The following is a 23,808-nucleotide window of genomic DNA, read 5'->3' as shown; positions in this document are numbered from 1 at the left end:
GTAGAGCAATGAGATATGTTTATACATAAGTAACACAAAAGTATAAACATAAGAAAATCAAAACATAGGTAGGTGCTATGTATTTTATTAACAGCTTCGACGGTCTAGTGGTTTAGCATACCGCTTTACTATCCGATGGTCGCGGGTTCAATTCCTCGCACGGTACAAACATTTTGTATTCATGAGTATGATTGTTTGTATCGTTCTGGGTATTTTCTATATATAGATAATATGTATTTATTTACAAAACAAAATGCAGTCATGTATTTATATTAGTTGTCTAGTACTCATAACACAAGCTCTGCTTAGCTTGGGACTAGATAGTTTTGAGTGAATTGTCCTGAGGTATCATTATTATTAAATACAATATTAAAAAAAACTTCAAAAAAATATACCATCAATAGAAATGAAAAGTTGTAAAAGACCTTAAATAAAGGTTTTTTTATATAATAACAATGGTACTACTACCACGTCTGCACTTATTGGTTCTTCAAGTTACTGACCCCAAAGCCTTTATCAGTATATTTGTCTTTTTCAACGCAAACCATATTTATTACTAAAACGTAAAGAAGAAACAAATAATCTTTCTTAGAGTCTATATTTATATATTATTTATTCAGCAATCAGTATACTAATATTTGTAATCGTTACATCAAATTCATTAGTATTTTTATAACTATATAGATACGCGAATTAAATGAATTAACATGAATGATTAAAAATAAAATTATTAAAAATATATTGATCAATTCACTACACATTTATATCATTTAATACCTACTATTATCCAAGATATGTGTGCTGCGTGGTCATAATATTTAAATATAATTTGCTATATGATAATTAACTGCAAACCTATTCAAATACATACTTCCCGCCTGGCATATGTTACATATACTTTTGGGTAAAAAATATTGTTAAGTAGGTAAATTGCACAATACATCTCGTAGCGATATCTATTCATTAGGACTATCTTAAACTATAATTTCAATTAACAACTACTTTTTTATACCTTATATACTAAATAAATTATTATATATCAGCTATGAAAATACCTGAATCTGAGTAGTTGTAAAGACTACAATCTAAGCTACATTATTTATTGTAGAGGAGTAAATTCTTACTTATAGGGACTAATGACTTGTCAATTCCTAGTCACTTCGTCATGATGGGCTAACTAATCTGATTTCATCATCATCATAAGATGGAGTAAGTTAACATCCATAGACGCTCTACCAGCGTTTACTATTAACACACTCTTTCCTATTAATCCATTAAAAATATACCTATATATTCTAATTTAAACTACTTATAAATTTAATAAATACATTATGAGAGTCATTAAATAATATTAGCTGTTAATAAATATATAGTTTAGACATACACTTACATCAAAATTGAATAATAGACTGTTAACTTACCTAATTGATATTCAATATAATTTTAATAAAAAGGAATCAAAACATCTTAAATTCCGGACATGCTTTATTGGAAAGGGATGCATATACTTCTATGAGGATGGACCAAAATGAGTGGGCAGATCTCGGCCCCCACCTTCTGCGCCTGCGGCTGTTTTGGTACAATACTCAGGTGACAATAATTTCTCTAGTTTCAGAGTAAATATAATGAAAGTATTTATTACTGTTTGAAGGATCTAAAATCTATTAATTTCTTCTTTTTCGTATTCGGCACACATTTCACCGGAATAATTACCCATATTCTAAGTTCTTGTCCATCTTAAAAACTATATTTATGTAATATTTGATAGCAATAGATAAGGATATTAAGATGATATGAGATTTAATGAATAATGAAAGAAACAATTTACGTAAGACAGACACACATAATCGTCCAACTCTTTCAATACAATTTAACTTTGAAAGATGTCGGATATTTTTATGAAACATCTCTATTTACATATAGTAGTTTTTAGATGCACAATAGTATTTACTATGACAGTACTAGTTGAGTAGATTTTTATATTTTCGTGTTTGCGGTCTCCTTATGAAACTCTTTGATGAAAAGTATCATTACAGTCTGTCGCATGGCTCCTCTACATTTTCACACTTATACAGTGGGTGTGTTCTATGCACTCACTCACACAGCTTTCGGTACTCTCAACACAGAACCTCTTTGGTAGAGCTCACGCACACAGCCTTACATCACCCTGTCCGCACGAACACAGTGGCACTCTCAGTTCACTACACAACCTCCTCTACTGCACTCACGCGCAGAAAAAAAGATAACGCGATCTATCGATCTTTTTTACAATCAAAAAAATACCGCCGTCTTATAGGCTTCATGGCTATAGTCGGATAAAACTGACGTTTACAAACGAACGCGTCGACCGAATCCACTCATTTATTTCGTTCACAATATTTACGACGGCGTTATTAATTGAACATGTCATTTTAATTATGTAAATAAGTATGGGTGATAATCAATTTAAATTATGTGTTCCGATCTCGTTCGCTTAATTTAATGTAAACAGATATTTATCAGTAGTTTGTGGCGTTTTTACGGTGTTAAAATAAAAGCTTTATATATGTAATGGTTTTTATTGAATACTTGTCGGTTGTGCTGCAGTAAAATGGTTGATATTCTGCCTCAGTGGAACTTGATAGAGTTCGTGACGGATCGATTTTAATGGACCTCTGATACCGACTTATCATACCATTATGGAAAGACACCAAAATGGTATGGATGTGTGGGTAGGTAAGGGTATATAAGTACAATTTTTATTATACTTCATAGTTTCTAGTTTATATATTTTACATACTAAAAACGATTCCTTAACCCGACAGACAATTTATTTAATATCTATAAATTAAATGACTATAGTTGACATTAATATAATATAATATTTTACTATGTCATAACACTGGCTCTAATCTAATATCCTTTTTATACATAACTATCACACATATAAATAAATCGATAACAAAAATTTGCTGGTAGCCAAATTTATAGACGCAATTATTAATTATATAATGTGTAATTTACTCTTTTTTAGTTAATAATTACAATAGCCAAACACAAAACGTAAATAGTTATAACATTTCTATCCTTTACCATTGTAAAGCCGACGGAATTATGTTATGAAGATATTTCTAAATAAATATTTCAATTTATTTATGATTTCTTGTGTCGTCGACAATGTAGTCTTGATTAGATAGCTGATAAAATTAAATTATCTAACTTCTTCTTAATACTAATTAGTAACTAGATATATTTTTAACTCCACCCACATTAGTGCATTATAATAAATCTTCATATTACCAATATACTCGTACAATACCATAATACAAAATATAATGAAGATTGCTTAATCTTATAAACTGCAAAGAGGTAACAAACTACATTTATACATCTGAATACCTTATATAATTTATGTGTTTGACACATATTAAACAAGTCAACATTGCAGATTTAAAATATTTCTAAGTATTTAACTTAATATATAATTTTATGTCTGTAAACTTTTTTAAAATAATTCTTATTAATAAATAGTCTAACCTTATAATGTATTTTTTAATATTAAAGTTTTTAAAATAAATTCTAATATGAACATTATTTATGAAAATTTTTGTACTATTCATATCAGGTCAAGGAAGGGTCAATCAGCTCGGGGGATTGTTCATCAACGGGCGACCGCTACCGAATCACATTAGACTAAAGATTGTGGAGATGGCTGCGGCGGGAGTGCGCCCTTGCGTCATCTCACGCCAACTTCGCGTCTCGCACGGCTGCGTTTCCAAAATCCTCAATAGATACCAGGTAAAAATATAATCTTAAATCCTTCTTTACTATCATAAATTAAGTTTTGACGGCCTCGGTGATCTAGCGGTTTAGCATACCGCCTTACGCAATTGTCGCGGGTTTGATTCCTCGCATGACACAAACATTTGTATTCATAAGTATCATTGTTTATGTCGATCGGGGTATTTTCTATGTATAATATTTATGTATTTACGAAAAACAAAATATCTATGTATTTATATCAGTTAAATAGTACCCATAACACAAGCTTTAGCTAGCTTAACTGCGGTCTAAATGGCGATGTGTTAATTGCTCTGAGCCCTATAATTATTATTATTAAGTACATATACTATTATCACTTATAACATGAATTTCTGTACAAATACGTACGTACTTACCAGCTAATAATAACTACAATCTCTAGATCTCAAAATATAGTACAATTAAATATTTCATATATCTTCTGTTATAAACTTTTTTCTCAAGGTTAGAAATAAAAGGTGTCAAATAGTCAAACAAATAAAATTAAAAACTATGAGAGCATTTACTCGGCTAATTAATAGATAAAATTAATTAGCCAAGAAAATTGACTTTGGTGAATATTCTGTAAATTTTTGCAAAATTGTACATTTCAAAACTATATATTATTCTATATATATAGAAAGGTAACAATATTGTGTTTACCGCACCATAGAAACTAAATAATCCTCCGTAACTATCTATCCTATCTGGGATTATAAACATGAAAATTTGTATTCTGTTTTATAGATATGTATAATAAATATTCACACTATATAAATTTATTTTATGGCAAGAAATTATGGTGCATATAACATTAATTTCTTCTAGCAATAGCAATTACTACAATACAAAACATTTTCTATCTCACGCCCACGTAACATTCAAATAAATAAATACCGTCACGTGCCATTATTACTAACGATACTTTATTCCGATATATAATGTATTGATAGACTCAACCCACGCGTAGCTGGTCACTCTAAACAATCGCCATAGATCCCTGCGCAACCAAGCCTGAAGGTCTGTTTTCACTCCTATGGGCGCCATAATAATGGTGATTGTTTCGCCCAGGAAGCGTTTCTCTACGCTCCATGAGGGTACGACCTTTATACTACCTGATTGTAACCCATTGTGAAGCTCGGTTAAGAAAATCTATTGTAGTAGTTCCAAAAGTGGCACCTAATAGTTTCGCCAATGGTTCACAAACGTTCTGTTCTGTAGTACAATAACAGATATACAATACAAAAATGGAAGGATATAGTTACCGGAGGAGGTGATTATCGTGATTAGATAGAAAATATGCTAAGGGAGGACTCAAGAGAGTTCAGTCTAATATGTGTACCGAACCAAATTTCGATAGCGTCTGAATTAAGCAAGATTTGTGTGTATAGACCTTTAGATCCATTTTCTCTTATGCATGCATCGTAAAAGACGGGAAGATATAACTGATCGCATGAATATCAGAAGTATAGACGCCAGAAGCAGGTTTGAACTGTCAAATATAACAGAAATTTATTTATATTTCTTTTTAAATAATTGGAATGGCAAATAAGCTGGCCTGATAATAACCATCGCCTATATTAATATACTTGAACAGCTCCATGGATATCAGTTCGCCATGTGGGTCCCGTGGTAGTATACATTGGCATTCGTTGTCAACATTCTTAGATTCTTACCGTCTAAGATGTCATGATTTCCATGCCATTTCTCACCCTACCACCAAAACAAAGTAAATTAGTAATATTTTAACAGAATAATTAACAAAATATTTATTTAACAGAATTACATAGGATAAAGAATCCCGAAAACATCGCTGTTGTTTCTTCAGATGTCTGCAGATTTCACTATGGGAATGACCTATCCATATTAATACGCATTACCGGATACGGAGCGATGAACTTAAAAAAGTATTATATTTACATACGCTAAATAAACAGGCAAAAATGTATCTAATATCTGCAATATATCCAAGAATGCTCAGGGCGAAGCAAAATGTAGATTAAAATATTTTTTTTTCTCAACTTACACTTAGGTATACAAAAATTCATTACATTATTAAAACCGTTTTTCTTGTACCTAATATTCAGAAAATATATACAGTAGTAAAATCTACATATAGACTAAAGTAATATAACTTGAAGTTTCACTGAACTATTTCTTTTATCGATAAATAATAACGAACAGAATCTTCAATTATAAAACAATTCGCTATCTCGTCCTCCTCAGAAATTCCACCCTTGTATAAAATGACATGCATCTACGAAGATTTCAATGTAAATAGATGAGAATATGACCGCTATAATACACAGCCTTTGAATATTCTAGTCTCGCTGATCCTGTTTCAAGAGGAATACCTATTTAGAATACTAATGAGCAAAAATAAGGACGTAGACATTCTTGACGTTGTAACAACTTTATTAAAATAGTAAAATTTAATCATTTTCACATATTAAAAGCTTTGTAACTAACCAGTACCTATTCTTGACAATGTTATATACCTAATTTCATCTTAATGGGTCGCATAATTATTGAATTGTGACCATTTCTGTTGCAAATCAAGTATTGAACCAGGGTACTGTAGTGTTCTGGCGATATAAAGGAAGCATTAACTACTACAACTATTTAGCTACTCATTTTTAATCAATAGAATTGGTAAATAATGACTAGTGTCACACAATAACTGAAGTGAACGTCGCCTAATATTCCCTATTATAAAATGTTTAGCACTAATACAGGGTATACCATTGCACTATTCTGACATGCATTTCTTTTAAGAAGCTGGCATACTGAATTTCTCGAGAAGAATTCTTCAATCATTAAATTTATCAGTGTTGCATACCATCCTCGCCCTTGCGTAGTATATTTTACATGAAAGGTTTTCCCCGACGGGTTAACCTTATAGATTTAATGATATTATCCTCAAATATAAAACTTATTGCTTTTGTAACTTGACCTTATCCTGAGAATTTTTGGTCGTTTTTATACTCCAATTACGTCGTCTCTGGAGGATGTGGTCTAGAATATTTTTCGATATTTCCAGCATATTACGATGGAAATTTAAAAATAACATTTATGTAATTCAAAACATATACATATATTAGCGTTTGAAACCTTCCATATTTATTTATTTATACTCCTATTTTCGGTAATGGAGTAAAAATAATACTAATCAAAGTAAATACTTTTTATATTATACCTACTAAAAAAAATATGATGACCTTAAAATTAAGGAAGATGTAGAAGATAAGGCATTATCTTCTACATCTAAGGGATATTATCCAAGGGAAAATGCATATTTTACTGTCAAACACTTACTTGTAGTGCAGTTATTAATGTTACTGCTGTCATGCTCAAATTTTGAGTTTAGTTATTATATTTAAAATGATTTTTATAAAATAAATTAAAAATGGAATTTTTCAATAATCTCTGTTAATTTTAATTTATTCTTTTTCCAACTTTCTTTTTTATTATGTTTTACGGGAATGGCAACGCACTATTTATAAGCTACCAAATACAATTTAGTTTTTATATAGAATTGTATAATATATATATTTTCTATTAAAATCAAAATTACATATTATGTATATAATTAAAATTAAACCTTAACAGAGTATACTTAAGATGAGTACGAACTTCTTAGCACTCCATGTATTCACCGTGCGGGTGTTGGGTTTATCGTGTGGCAGAGAGGAAAGCTTCGAGTAGTTCCCGATACTTCACCTACACCCGGGTAGGGTAAATAAAAAATATAATAATAAATCCTATCCGAAAACCCGTCATATATTGCATTGAATTTTAAATATGAAATATTAATTACAAATCCTTTCGTCTAGGAGACTGGATCAATAAGACCAGGAGTGATTGGTGGTTCAAAACCAAGAGTAGCAACCCCGGAGGTGGAGGCAAGAATTGAGGAGCTCAAACGACAAAACCCCGGGATATTTTCGTGGGAAATACGAGAAAAGCTACTTAAGGTAATATGTGTTTTATTCATCCATATTTTTATGACATGATGTAAAAGTTTTTTAAAACTGCACATAATGTGCTTGATTAATTAAAATTCCAACCGCATATGGCAAAATAGGTAAGGTTAAGAGATATACAGTGTCCTGATACCGCAAGAGCGGATAGTTATAAACAGTAAAGTTTCCCAAAAACCGGCGTCGTAGTAGAATTCTAATGCGACCCTGTGACTTAGGCGATGGCTGTTTGAAACATTGTTGTTTGTAGTAGATAAAAACCCTACACATCCCACCTGCTGTTTTTCGCCGGGACTTTGGTAGATCTTCCACAAGTTAAAAAACCGTCTATACGTAATACAAGTATTCTATACATCATCTAGTTACTATATACAATGCTACACTTTACCAGTAACACATTCATAGAAACAAGATAAAGATAAGGGTTTGAGCAGACGTAGAAGTTTTGTTTGACGACGGCAAAATTTTCTATTGTGGCCTCTCGGGACTTGTTAACTTCGTGGATATGAGGATATGTTGTATATTACAGTTCGTTTATATAAAACTATACACCAAGGATTGGTCTTCGTTTTCTCAGATTTTTAGTAGAAGGCTTTTATTATACTCTGAATGAGTATAATAAATATGGCGATGAAAGGTGTTTAATATAAGAAAGTTTTACACTAGATAACATCGTCGTTTACATGGGTTAAACAGAGAGAGTCAATAATTTTTATTGAATTATTAACCCAAATATCTAAGTTACAATTTCATCAACTGAATTGTCACTGCTTGGATTTTGCGAAATTTATTTTTATAAGATAAATCATGGGTTAAATTCTCAGTTATATGTATCTGGTACAGTGGTGTGTACATGTATATGGTAGAGCTTTTATTATATTATAAACAAGCTGTACCCGCGACTTCGTCTGCTTGGAATTTACCAAAAAAGTTAATCAGTTTTACTTTTTTGGTAAATACCAATTAATTAATTTAAAAAAAAAATCCAAAATAAAAGTAGCTTAAGTTACTCCTTATTAAATCAGCCGTACCATCAAAATCGGTCCAGCCATTTCAGAGATTAGTCGGAATAAACAGACAGACAGACAAAAATTGTAAAAAAATAAAATTTCGTATATGTACCGTATTTATATTCATATCCATGTAGTAAAAAACGGTTATTTACAAACAGACACAACAATATTATTTATATGTATAGATGAATTGAAAATCTCCAAAACGCTATCAAGTTTGCGAAACAATGCTGGTAAGTATTAGAACGGAAGTTTTTACCTAAACTATCTAAAAACGACACAGTGGGCGGTCTTTGTCTTAGTTGAGAAACAATCGATGGCGCGACAAAAAGTCTAGCGACTTTTTTTACTTTTTTGTTAACTTACACAATCACGTGTTACAGGAGGGCGTGACAGATCCACCCAGCATTTCGTCCATTTCTCGGTTGCTGCGCGGAGGCGCGAGAGACCCAGACGGAAAGAAAGATTATAGCATTGATGGCATTCTTGGTGGTAAGTATTTATTGTTATTTTTTTAATATTATCAAAGGTCTAATTAACTTGCACTGGAGAAACTATTGTTAAAAATTGAATTGGTGATGTTACTGCTCTAGTAGTAACCTTGAAATGCATCTGAATAAAAGAAAAAACATATCTGAGGAATACTACTGAATTCAAGTTTGCAAACCATAAAGCCTACACCAGAGAAATCGATTTAAAAAGTAACGTGTATCTGAAGTGTCTCTCTTTCTTTCTCTCTCTTCCTAGCTGGACATATAGCTAGGAAGAGAGAGAAAGAAAGAGAGACACTTCAGATACACACATGGTGGTGAGATTACTTATTTATCCTTTACTTAGTCATTGTTTAAATTTAACCTGGCCTAAATAAATAAGCTAAAAAATACATATATTAATTCAGCATATTACGTTGTAACAACTTAAAGTTACAATACATATAAAAACAGCAAATTTTGAGTTTGAAATGTACATTTAACTGAATAAATACAAATTGCTCCATAAAAACTGATTACTAATCCAGACAAAATTTATACGATACTAAAATGAACAAAATAGACTCTGAAAATTAAAAATAAATAAACGAAACGATGTCAGTTTTATGGTATGTTCACCAAAATATTTCGTAACTCAAAAGGCATTATATGCTTTCTCCTAATAATTTATTACAAAGAAGAAATTTCTTTATATTTCAGTTGATAATGAAATTCTATAAAATAAACCATTTCTTTTTTACAGTCATCCTATAAAATATGGATACTAAGTATATTATATATACATTTTTGATCTAATGGTCGTTACGATTTTAGTGGTTACCACTTACAGTAAGGTGAGCTGTCAGCTACTTTGCTATTACACTCACATAAAAAATAGCTATATTATCGTTCATGGCAATTTAAATAGAGCACTAAATTAGAGTTATCAAAAGATAACCTTTTTTTCTTGAGAAAAACTTTCATTCTTAGTCTATATACCCTTAAGTAGGCCCTCAACTTGTTTGCCTTCTAGGTATAAAAAAGTTACCAACCAATATTAACATAGATCAAAGCATAGACTTTTGTGTAGTTTGTAGTATTGGTTAATACTTCCCCTCCGTTACCTCCAAACTGTTTTAGCAGTTTACATTCGTTAGATACTATAATATACTGATACAAATACACCTTAACTCCATATTATTTCTTATAGAGTTGCCATATTTCACTGGCTTCTGGTGTAGGCTTTACGGTTTGCGCTAACTTAAATTCAACAGTATTCCCCAGATATGTTATTCTATTATCTAGATTCATTTCAAGATTATTACTAGAACGGTAACATCACAAATTCAATTTTTATTAATAGATTCTCCAATGTACGGATTCTCAGTTTTAGATATTTTTTGTGTATTTCGTATTAGTCTTTATAGTCGTATTAGGCGGGATTTACGTAATCCTGTATTAGTTAATTTTAATTTTGTTGTGATTGATATATGATATGATAAATTAAAGAGAATTGTCTAAGTTTTGTACACACAATTCATCTTTTCGACCATAATCACATGTTGGGGTATTCGAAGTATTTGTGGACTGTCGATATTAGATACTTGAATACACCACAGCAGAACGAGCCTCGAAGAATGGGTATGTGAATTGTGCATAAACGTTGCAACCGAAATGATTTCTTAAAGATATATTATGATAGTACAATTTATCTAGGTATATAATATGTAAAAGAGTAATAAAAGTAGTAAGTAATAAAATATTTATCTCATGTCTGTTCGTGTAAAACTAATATTATTTTAATTAAAATAAACCAATGATAAAATATTAAAAAAAAACTGTACATTCGATGCTCTCAAAAAGGATGTTGCACGGTATTCACAAAGTGCTACTGAATAAATTTCGAGCTATCTGTTTCCACACGTTTTAACCGACTCAGTGACCTGTAATAAACTCCGTTATGAAAAAATGTTCATGAAAATGTCACACTGAATTATTAAATCTTCGATACAAGATCATGTATAATTGATAGATTACAAACATTAAACATTAAAGACAGAAAAATATTTTTTCTACATATTAATAATATATATACATACTATATATTACTAATATATACACTACGTACTATTAATATATACTAAAGCCAACTTTATTTTTTCAAATTATATAATTATAAACAAAAATTATTGTCAATATCGCCCTAAGTCAATGCTAAAATAAAATACATCATAATAAAATCAAATTTCCCATCTATATTAATATACACTTCCGTATGTATGAATTAGTATCAGGTGTTATCGTAGCCTCAAACACCCAAACATTGTCCAATAACTTCCCGTCCGTTTGAATAGTTTATTTGCAAGTTAATAGCCACAACCTGTCAAAGCTTACTCACGAGGTGTGTTAAAAAAATCAATTTCCGCACACAAAATATCACTTGGTCATTGTTGCTGTTTGAAATATTGGAGTTCGTTCTCTCAAACGTCAAAGGGCGGCTACGTTTGGCGGGCGTCGATACAAGGGGCCGACAAAGCGGGACATAGCTAGCCGCCCGTTGCGCTTTCGATAGTGCTGAAACACGAACAATGCACATAGGTAACATATTTTCCAGTACATCATTGTTGCATTATTGTGTTTGTACGTTTTGTCGCAAATTAATTGTATTTTAAATTTATGCTGTACCTGTTGAGCGGGGTTTTCGTTGAGAGCAAAGCGGCCGCCGTATCGTTTCCACTTTTTTTATGCATTATATAATGTATTAAGTACAGAATTGTTGAAGAGGAATATGTAAAATAATGCTTATTTCAATGCTCCGGATTATTTTTAGTTCTGTCTAAACAACCAAGCAATATAGTTATTCCAAGAAAATGGTTATTTCATATTCTCCAGTATTATGTAGTAAATCTACTCCTACCCAAGAGTTATAATATATTTATTATTTTTAGATATAATAGGTATGAATGGATAAAATCCGTTAAACATATTTTCGTACAGACTATTAACTATAGTGTAAAAATAACAAATTGGATGCTACTTTCTCATTTTAGGGAGAGCATTAAGAAACATTCACGTCTTGTTCTTTTATATTATTACATTTGTAGTTAATAAAGCATCTTGCACTCAACGTAATATTTCAAACTGTCACTGAAAGTCTCGCAATAAAGCATTACTTTCACAGGAGCACAATGAAACAAAGGTGCGCGATAAAATCTCGCATTTGTTTAATAACTGTCGTTAGAATAAAGTGATGTAGTGATGGTCGACACTGATGATTACTATTATAGAAACCTTCTCGAAGATACGCTGCGGCGCACACGCATTCGATTTGCATTCGAGACTGTTGTATGGATATAAAAGTTCCAGGATATGAATGAGGAGCTAACCCACACTTATTACGAGCTATACCACGAGAATTGTAAATGTAAAAAGTATCTGTAATCTAGACTGTGTATGTATGTGTACCTCATACCAAATAAATTCCTTTCAATAATATTAGCTCGATCGTGTAACATCGTCTTCATATTTTTCATTAGATTAGTCGAATGACATACGACATGACGGCCTTTCCTTCGCCTATTGAACTATAAACATCCAGTCTTTTTAGTTTTTTTTTAATATACAAGCAACACACGATGTATAGATTCATACTTGCCTTACCCTGTAATTTCACAATCATAATGTAATGCCTAATGTCATCCTACAACCGAATACAGTTTCACAGAGTGCAAATCCTTTTAATTCAGCTAATATAGGTAAGACTGACATAGGTACCCGGATAGCCGACGTACTACAAATTCTACCTGAGGAATTAAATAAAAATATATAATATATATAATATAATATAATAATCTCAGGACAATTCACACAGCGCCATCTAGACCCAAGTTAAGCTAACTAGAGCTTGTGTTATGGGTACTAGATAACTGATACATATACATAGATATTTTTTTTTGTAAATACATACATATTATACATAGAAAACACCCAGACCGATACAAACAATCATACTCATGGATACAAATGTTTGTGCCGTGCGAGGAATCGAACCCGCGACCATCGGTCGTAAAGCAGTGTGCTTGACCGCTAGACCACCGAGGTCGTCGGTAAATAATTAAATAAAACACACATGCACTATGCCCTTAATCCAAATGTAACCGGTATTGGACTTGAAACATGTCAACTATTTATTACGCGTTCATTTGTTAACTCGCATTGTATTCAAGACAATTTTGTCTCATCACATTATTCAACTGAAGGCCTCCCATAACTTCCCGACCTCCATGCAAGCAGAAGTGCACGACTTACCGACAAAGACATAGCTACAGAAGAATAAAGGATATTCTGTACCCCTATGACCAATCCAATACCTATAACTTCGTAGTAAAAATATAAATCTATTTGTAAATTAAATGCTTTATAAGTATTATTACATATTACATATCATTAGTATTATATTATCATTTTATCATTATTACATATCATTAGTATTATTACATAGTCATAGAAACTAAAACCTTTTACAGACACATTTTGACTATAATAATGTTTTGTCACTTACTTTCTTCAGAAAGTAGCCTATTAAAAAAAGACAACACAGGTCAGTAGTTAAATTTTATTAAATTACTAGCTGAAGCCTGCGTCTTTGGCCGTATGGTATTTGTTATTACTTTGATAGGCGCAATAGCCAATTCATCCATTTTCTCCAAATTGAAAAAAGAAAGACTTAGCCCATAATAATTTAGTGCGATTAGTAGACTCACCTCCACTGACGAAAGCGAAGGAATACTTGCTAGAAATGTATCATATTAAATTGGTTTCCATGCGATTCCCCCCTGCAACACATTGCGATTAAATTCTCCTCGGCTGAACTGGCAACTTGACCTCCTCCTCATCTCAGCAACTTCCACTGGTGCACTTTGGTATCTACCTAGAAGGATGAATAGGCCACCTAGCTGATACTACTTATGGCTGTTAACATGAGTCTCGTGTTATGGTAGAATTTCTACCTTATTGAATCAATTCACCATTAGGATCCCGTTATCCTGTCCATATTTAATGTATTAGATACTTTAGTATCTAATACATTAAATATGTAGATGCCGGTCCAGACTACTGTGATATCAAGCAGGTTTACATTTAAAAAAAATAAGCTATACAAGCTAGCATCAAAGTCCTGACTAATTCTATAACTAATTTATTTATAATTTATAACCACGTCCATCCTGAAAATGTTTAGTTATTAAATTTTGTTTATCATATGCTTTTCATGGACAAAATATTTATATTTAGATGTTATTGAAATCAAATAAGAATGCATATTTTCTCTTCCTCGAAAATCACAACTTATAATTAGACCTATTATTAATAGGTAGACACAAGTGGTAGGTGCAATAATGATAAAGATTGACATGACTTCAATATTTGCCTGTCCTTAACTATTAGGCGCATCGTATTTATTACTTTTCTGCTAGGTTAGGTTTGCTATAGAATAAAATTATAATTTTATATATATATGTGATGTATTTACATCCGCGTGTCAATGTCAAGTTTGACACATTAATCTGTAATTGTCAGTTGTCAAAATAGAGTGATATTAGCATTATATAGAAATGAATAAGATGGCGTTTCTGCGAATGTCCTATTGTTGTGTTAAAACAGTAATCAATAAAAATCATTAAAAAGGCGTGTTATTTTTATTCAACGTGTAATCAGAAGGCCTGGTACACATTAAATGGCGACGAGGATCAAAAATATTTAAAGGAATTCGCATTTTAAATAAGATAAAAAGTAATCGGCATGGCGTCGAACATTTTATTCAAATCATTTCAAGAAGGAGATGATATTAACTGCTTCTTGGAAAGAATGGAGCAACACTTCACGGCAAACGACATTGACAAGGTAAAACAATTACCTACATTACTTATATCATTACATCAAGATGTGTATAAAATTTTGAAAAGCATGGTGCATCCATCTTTGCCAAAGGAAAAAAGTTATAAAGAAATCGAGGAAGCGTTAAAGTTAAGATTCCAACCAAGAGTGTCACATTTTCGAAAAAGAATAAGATTCTACAGCTTACGGCAAGCGGAAGGAGAATCAGCATCAAAATGGTTTACAAGAGTAAAGGAAGCTGCAACGGAATGCAACTTTGAAAAGAATATTGAAGAAAATGTAAAGGATAAATTCGTTACGGGGCTGAGACCAGGACCCATACAAGACAGGTTATGTGAGGAGACAATAACAAGAAATATCAAGGAATTATTGGATATAGCCTTAAACAAAGAGTCAGCTTATCAAGAAAATAAGGAGTTGGTAATTGTTAATAAAATTTCTAGTAAATCCAATAAGAAACAAGATTGTTCACAGGTCAAAATATATAATAAACAAAAGAGCGACAGGAAAGCTCAGGATATTTTAAAATGTATACATTGTGGAAAACCTAACCATTCATTTGCTAAATGTAAGTACAAAACCTATAAATGTAAAATTTGTAATAAAATTGGGCATCTAGCTATAGTATGTAAAAATAAGCCCACAAATAGTATAGACATTAGGGAAGAACAAGTAGATATGTTTATGATGGTACCAATAACAGATGTTAATCATATTTCTCCATTTATGGTAAAGTGTTATGTAAATTCAATCCCTTTAAACATGGAATTGGATACAGGTGCAGCCGTTTCCTGTATACCAAAAAGAATTTATAGTGAGAAATTTAGTAATGTTAAATTAGAAGGAACTCCATTAGTATTGAAAACTTATAGTGGTGAGATAGTAAAGCCTGTTGGTAAAATTTCAGTTGCATTGCAAGTCAATGAAAGAAAATGTAATTGTTCTTTGTTAGTGGTAGAAAATGGGTGTAGAAATCTTTTTGGTCGGGATTTAATGAATATATTAAACATAAATTTGAAAGAGTTAACAGATTTGAATTCAATAGATTCACTAAATTTAGAAAATATTTTGCAGGAATATTCAGATGTTTTTAAAAATGAGCTGGGTGTTATTAAAGGTGAAAAGATTCATTTAGAATTAAAAGAGAATACAGAACCTATTTTTATGAAGCCTAGACCCATTCCTTTTTCTTTTAAAGATAAAGTAGAGCATGAGTTAACAAAGTTAGAGAACGAAGGAGTTATTACCAAGGTGGATAATTCAGATTGGGGAACATCTTTAGTACCGGTTATTAAGGAGAATGGTCAATTAAGATTATGTGCTAATTATAAAGTGACTGTTAACAAATATTTAAAAGATGTAAATCACCCAATACCTAGAATTGAAGAAATATTTACAGCTCTGCAGGGAGGTCAGAATTATAGTAGATTAGATCTTCGAAATGCTTTTAATTATTTAATATTAGATGAAGCTACAGGAAAACTGTTAGCTTGGTCTACATCAAAAGGTATTTATAAATTAAATAGATTACCGTATGGTACTAAGCCAGCTAGTGCTATATTTCAATCAAAACTTGAGAAAACTTTGCTAGGAGCTAAAGGGGTAGTCAATTTTATTGATGATGTAGTGGTTACGGGTGCCAATGACCTTGAGCATCTTCAGAATTTAAGAGAGGTTTTAAAACGTTTTAAGGATGCAGGCATAAGACTTAACAAAAACAAATGTATATTTTTTCAAAAGGAGATAAGGTATTTAGGCCATATTATTTCAGGAGAAGGGTTAAAAAAAGATATTTCACATTTAGATAGTATAATTAAAGCACCCCCACCCCAAAATATTTCAGAAGTAAGATCTTGGATAGGCATGGTTAATTATTATGCTAAATTTATACCAATGTTATCTACAAAATTAAAACCTATTTATGAACTATTGCAAAAGAGTTCAACATTTAATTGGTCAAGAGAGTGCCAAGCAAGTTTTAAATTAATAAAAAAGGAGATCATTTCTGATAAAATACTAATTCATTATGATAGGAATAAGCCCTTAAGATTAGCATGTGACGCATCAAATAATGGTATAGGTGCTGTATTAAGTCACATTATGTCAGATGGTTCAGAGAGACCTATTACTTTTATATCTAGAGTGTATACAAAAGCAGAGAGAGGATACTCAATGATACATAAAGAAGCATTAGCTTTATATTGGGCAGTCAGTAAGTTGTATCAGTATTTGATAGGAACTAAGTTTGAGTTATTGTCAGACCATAAGCCTTTAAAAGCTTTATTTGGTGAGCATAAAAGTTTGCCACAAATGGCAGCAGGTAGATTACAAAGGTGGTCATTATTTTTGTCTGGGTTTGATTATACATTAAATCATATTAAAGGTACAGAAAATGTAAATGCAGACTGTATGTCTAGATTACCATTACCTGTCACTGATAACATGTATTATAAAGAATATGATTATATTAATTTTGTAGAAGATCAAAATGTAATTGATGTTAATAGAATAAGATCTGAAACGCGAAGGGATCCTATTCTTAGTTCGGTATTTAATATGATAAGATATGGTTTTTCAAATAATGTAAGTGATGTTTTCAAGCCATTTTTACAGAGGAAAGACGAGTTATATATTGATAAAGGAGTAATCATGTGGGGTTATAGAGTTATAATTCAAAAAAAAATACAGAATTTGTTATTAAAAGAGTTACATTCGACACATGAAGGTATTGTAAGGATGAAATCTAATGCTAGGTCATATTTTTGGTGGCCAAAAGTGGACCAGATGATTGAAAGTTATGTAAAAAATTGTAACATATGTATGTCGATGCGTCCAGAACCACCAAAATCTAATATTATTTCATGGCCAAAAACAAATAGTCCATATGAGAGAGTACATGCAGACTTTTTAGGTCCATTTAAAGGTAGAAACATTTTACTAATTGTTGATACATATTCAAAGTGGCCAGAGGCATTTATTATGGAAAATACTGATTCTAAATATACAATAGAGAAGTTTAGAGAATGTTTTGCACGGTACGGTTTACCAAAAATTTTAGTTACTGATAATGCAAGTGTATTTGTATCAAGAGATTTTTCTGAATTTTTATACAAGAATGGTATTAAACATGAAACGTCACCACCATTCCATCCAGCAACCAACGGTTTTGCTGAGAATTCGGTAAAAAGTTTTAAATATGGAATGTTAAAAGCATTAAAAGATGATTTAAATTGTAATAATTCTTTTCAAACATTAATGTACAGGTACTTATTTCATTATAGAAATTCTATTCATAGTGTTACAGGAGTTTGTCCTTCTCAATTGATGTTTCAAAGGAAACTTAGAACTAGACTAGATTTATTATCCATAAAGGAAGAACAAGGGGAGAGGATTAAAAGAGGGAGTAGACAGGATACATTTAAGGAAGGAGATTGGGTATATTGTAGGGATTATAGAAACCCAAATAAAAAGGTTTTTGTAAAATGTATTATTGATGAGGTCTTGGGACAGAGAACTTATTTATGTAAAGTAGTAAATGAGAATTTAATATGGAAAAGACATTTAGATCAAATAATAAGCTCTCCATCCCAAACTAATCAGGATTTTAGTATTGAAAAAGTAAATTCAGAAGATATAACTTTGAAAGAAGTATGTTCTGAAGTTGTAGTTCCTAAGAGTATAGTTGATGAAAACATTTGTAATAGAGATTGTAGTAATAATAATAATTTAAATAGATCTTTAGAAACTATTGTAACTTCTCAAGTAGGTGATTCTGAGGGAAATAATATTGGTAGCAATGTTTCAAAAGATGATAATTCTATAATAGGGTCTAATTGTAATTCTGAAATTATTGGTTTAAGGCGCTCACAAAGAGAAAGAAAACCTATTGTAAAACTCAATTTATAGGGGGAGTATTTGTGATGTATTTACATCCGCGTGTCAATGTCAAGTTTGACACATTAATCTGTAATTGTCAGTTGTCAAAATAGAGTGATATTAGCATTATATAGAAATGAATAAGATGGCGTTTCTGCGAATGTCCTATTGTTGTGTTAAAACAGTAATCAATAAAAATCATTAAAAAGGCGTGTTATTTTTATTCAACGTGTAATCAGAAGGCCTGGTACACATTAATATAGGAGATAAAAATACTTCTTTCAGAGTAATATATAATATTTTATACCTGACACACAAAAAACATTTAACATAGAGGTCTAAAAATAGTTCCCATTCAGTAGAAGGACCGAGAAAAAAGAACTAATCCCCAACAGATTTCAAAGTAATTTTAGCAAAAACTATTTTGTATATAAAATATATGATAAAAATCTATGTAATAATATAAAATCTATTTCGTAAAATAGATTAAATTGACACCTCCATTACTGAAAAGTGGAACATTCATTAAATGTATTCGTATCATATCGTACCTATTCATAATCAATGTGTAATATATCAATATGAACTATTATTTTGTTTGTCTTAATATTACTTTATACCTGTCTTATATAATACAACGTAGTACTAACTTTTAATACTCTAAATTATGACAAAAACAGTAGAATATATTTGTAGGATATAAAGTCGTATGTTAGTTGCAAAAATATCGACCAAAAATACCATTCGGTTTATTGTATATGCGAGTATTTGACAGTGAAAGAAATGAGCTACATACGCCCACTGCTCGGAGTACTAATACGACCATCTGTTAACATCCCAACAACCCGCTGAAACAAAGGCTGGTCGGGTGGTTTAATGAACGGAGATTATGAAGGTGTTAAAATGCCGGAGCTCTTTCAACTTCCAAATTATGAGGCGGTCGGAATCGGCGGTCTTCACGGGGTCACATTTCGGCAATCGCTAAAAGTCACCCGACTCTCTCCCACTAGGGTCAGCTACATAAAACTCTCTTCTTTCAACAGATATAAAATCTTTACAGTATTGCCTTTGTGCACTCCAGTGGCCACACCGGCGAAATGAACTTTGATGTTCTGCTTTAAAGTCGTGTATCGTTAATCGACTTATTTTCGAAATGCGACTCGTTTATTCTCATACTTATGATCAGGACTGGGAACAAAAAAGACTAAATAAATCTGTCACAGTCGCGAGCGAGCCAGAGAATTTGAGCAATGTAAATCATTTTATTACAATACGTTGTTTTTTATTTGGTGTCGCGGCTTTTGTGGTTAGATATGATGCCCTTTGCTTTATGCCCGCCAAGCTCTTCCTACATCTAGTGTGAGTAATCACAGACTTCCGCTGCTTAAATGAAAATAATATATTTACTTTTTTACAATAAAAATATATAATTTTATAAGAACTTAAGAAAGACATACTACAAGCATATTTTTATAAAACCAAATAATACGTACACATGAAAATTGAACTTTGACTTGAACTTAAATATTATTGTTGCTATCTCAAAACTCGATGTCAAATTGTAAAATTTTGTATTAACATTACGTACGTACGTCGGTAGACGTATAAAAAATAATTATGTATCACGACATACCTACAAATTGGCTGAAACATATTTTATGTAGTGGCTGATACAAATCGGATGTAGCTGTAACTTTCGGAATTAAATCACATATTCGTTTACATATCATAAATCCATAACGCGACACCAAAATATTGAATGGTGCCAAAATGTCACCCGAACAGCAAAGAAGCCGACAAAGAAACCGCCACACTGGGTGTTCCTTACTCCGCGCCGCACTGAGCCCCTATTTTTTCATCTCATTCAATTTTGACTTCTTTCAAAAGGCTATTAATATAAGCCGCATTTTTTAAAATCAGTTTTAAGGGCAAAGCTGGCTATTGTTAAGGCCGTTTTTTAATATGTTTCCCGTAGGATTCCGCTACCGATTTATAAATGAGATCGACCGACCCGCGAGTCTGACGGCTCTTGATTTAGGCGTATTAAAATATGATGTGGGTTTTTGCAAAAAAAAACCATTCCGCTAATAAATAACGCGTGTCTCAAAAAAGAGATGAAGACAAATTACTGTGGTGTCAAATAAATTGTTTAAGAACGTAAGTCAACCTTACGAAAAGACATCCTGCAATATATTTTAGGTATTTGGATCTAGATTAAATCTTCAGTTCATTTCTTATTTTGTGTAATTGGAATGGTAAACACCTAATGGTAAGTGTATAACTCCAGTACGTAACTTACGTCATTATGTGACGCCCATGGTGCCAATCATAAATTGACGGTCTGGAGTACTATGTAAATGTCTTTTATTAAATGCCGACACCACATCAAAATTTTCATAATATATTAGCATAGCACAAAAGTTATTTATACTTCATCAAAATAATTTAGTTGCTACATTTGTTTCAAACAGGTCGAGGGTCAGATTCTTCGGATATAGAATCAGAACCAGGTTTAACGCTGAAACGGAAACAGCGCCGATCCCGAACAACTTTCACTGGGGAACAGTTGGATGCATTGGAGCGAGCGTTTCACCGTACTCAGTATCCTGATGTGTACACTAGAGAGGAGCTGGCTCTCCAAACTGGACTTACAGAAGCCAGAATACAGGTATATTAGTTATTTATTTTTTACGCAATAATTGGGATATTCTAAGTTAGACGCGTTTACTTTATATTTATGTCTACGCTTGATACCAACCATTTATATCAAATCATCGTCAGTATCAAAAGTGTATGGACAACTATAAGACCATAATGCTCCACTCTAACCTAGACTTTATACAAAGTCGTCTGTCTCACCTATTTCTGCCTGCAAGCTTGCATTGTAAGATGTCTTGTAGGTGTGAAGGGTGAAATATAAAGCAATGAAATTACAATGTACATTAGGGACTGATCTGCTCTAATTACTACGACTGATTTAGTTACTCAACCAGTTTTTATATTTAATATTTTAACTGTAATGAATTAGTGCTATTTGGTAATTTGTATTTACATATTTTAACTTCGAAATGTAAAGTTACAACAATTATTTAAAGGAGCAACATGCAAATATTTTGTTCATTATTGTTATAATGATATAGTATTCCGATTGAGTAGTAGATTGTAAAATTAAGTATGTCAATTCAAAAGTGATAAAATTTACGTTTATTTTAATAAAGAATTTTATATCCTATTCTATACATTACAACTCCAAAATAACAACACATAAATGGTAATATGGGCGATACATGATAACGTCATGTACCTGATTATCGTCATGTATATGTAGGTTTTTTTTTGTGGATGATAATGGAATGGTACACCCTCCTGCGCTAACGGTTTACGCTGGCGGGGCACCAGTGGAGGATGATAAGATGAGCATGAGGTCAGGTCAGTTAGCCCATCGTGACAAATTCACCAGGAATTTAACACGATGGTTTCCAGGGGGAACCGCGTGGAGGTCGAGCTGACAAAGTACATTGCTAGCAATGTTGTCAATCCACATTACTAACAATCCCCTTCCCCCTGTATATGTAGGTTACGGTTACCATCTGTTAGGGCGTAAGCTATTTTTTGCCATTCCGATTATGTAAATAATTATGTTTTTAAAGCGCCTAATATTTCAAAGGTGTCAACAAGTATTTACGTTTACGTAGTTACGTTTAGAATAAAGAAGCATACTCTTTCTCATCTATTATACTAGTATGAATATTTTATGTTTCAGGTCTGGTTCTCAAACCGACGGGCTCGCTTACGAAAACACACCGGTTCAAATTCAACTCCAAGTCTCTCTGGTTACTCTAGTTTACCAATACCACAAATACCATGTCCATACCCAGCTGGCGAAATTCCATCTCATCATCACACACAGAATCCTGAGGCTTGGCATCATCAAAAATATACCAACTATAACCAACTCATGGCACAGTCGCAACATTTAAACCAAGCCTTCCAGAGTGCGGCTTTCCCAAGCACATCTGGTTCTAGTTTCAGTCACCTAGTTAGTGGTGCAAATGGAGCCACTCACAGCCAAATATTAGACACAGGAATCCCCAGAAATGACTACGCAAGATATCCTAATGATGTATATAGCAAACCTATTAATTACCTTCCAAAAGAAACAGAAGCTGAAGATAAAGTAACTAGTGAAGAAGTTATTGATACCAGAGAGGACGCATTTGTAAAATCAGCTGCAGATGAATATAAGACATTACCAAATAATGATTATCCAAAAGTTCCTACTGATTATTCCAAAGTTTCGGTGGACCCATCTTCATCTGCGAATTGGAGTCCTTCTCAAAACTCCCTAAATATGAGTTTAGCTGGTCTCTCCAGTGAATATAAATATATGAATGATCCGTATACATTTCCGAATATTCCCGATCCCCTTTCTCAACACAATTATCCAAATCCACCTAATAATCCCACTAACAAATATTGGATTTGACAAATTTCTATAAAAATAATTTCTAATTGTTTATATAAATATAAGTTGTTAACACTATATAAATTAATTTTAGTAATAGATATATCAAAAATTATACATAAAAGAATACCTCTGTTCTGCATTCCACAATATAGAATTAAATTAAATATGCTGCTTGTAAACCAAACATTTGTAAAAAGTAGTTAGAAAAGTCACTAGTAAAATATAAAATATCAAAACTTATAGAGTCTTTTATTGAGAATCTTTTCAAGTACTACATAGATATTAGGGTAAATTTTCTTTATTTTCTAGTGGAAATTACCTCTTGT

The 23,808-nt window shown here is 31.9% G+C and overlaps 1 protein-coding gene across 1 annotated transcript; it reads left to right on the top strand.

Annotated features, from left to right (window-relative positions):
- The first annotated feature begins 2,237 nt into the window (after positions 1-2,237).
- On the top strand, positions 2,238-23,687 carry LOC131847180 (protein gooseberry-neuro). Its single transcript, XM_059196661.1, has 6 exons — positions 2,238-2,715; positions 3,605-3,777; positions 7,614-7,754; positions 9,157-9,265; positions 21,486-21,682; positions 22,778-23,687. The coding sequence occupies exons 1-6, from the start codon at positions 2,679-2,681 to the stop codon at positions 23,498-23,500; spliced, it is 1,380 nt and encodes a 459-aa protein (XP_059052644.1). The 5' UTR covers positions 2,238-2,678; the 3' UTR covers positions 23,501-23,687.
- The last annotated feature ends 121 nt before the right edge of the window (positions 23,688-23,808 follow it).

This window comes from Achroia grisella, unplaced genomic scaffold, assembly GCF_030625045.1.
Source record: "Achroia grisella isolate CSIRO2021 unplaced genomic scaffold, CSIRO_AGI_Agris_v1 utg516, whole genome shotgun sequence".
Lineage (NCBI taxonomy): Eukaryota > Metazoa > Arthropoda > Insecta > Lepidoptera > Pyralidae > Achroia > Achroia grisella.
The sequence above is the reverse complement of the archived record's forward strand: the minus strand, read 5'-3'. Positions and strand labels throughout refer to the sequence as shown.

Bases quoted from the DNA above. Each gene is read 5' to 3' on its own strand.
- LOC131847180 (XM_059196661.1), top strand. From the start codon at position 2,679: ATGGAAAGACACCAAAATGGTATGGATGTGTGGGTAG. The intron at 2,716-3,604 runs GTAAGGGTATAT...TATTCATATCAG, and splicing joins TGGTATGGATGTGTGGGTAG to GTCAAGGAAGGGTCAATCAG. The intron at 9,266-21,485 runs GTAAGTATTTAT...TGTTTCAAACAG, and splicing joins CATTGATGGCATTCTTGGTG to GTCGAGGGTCAGATTCTTCG.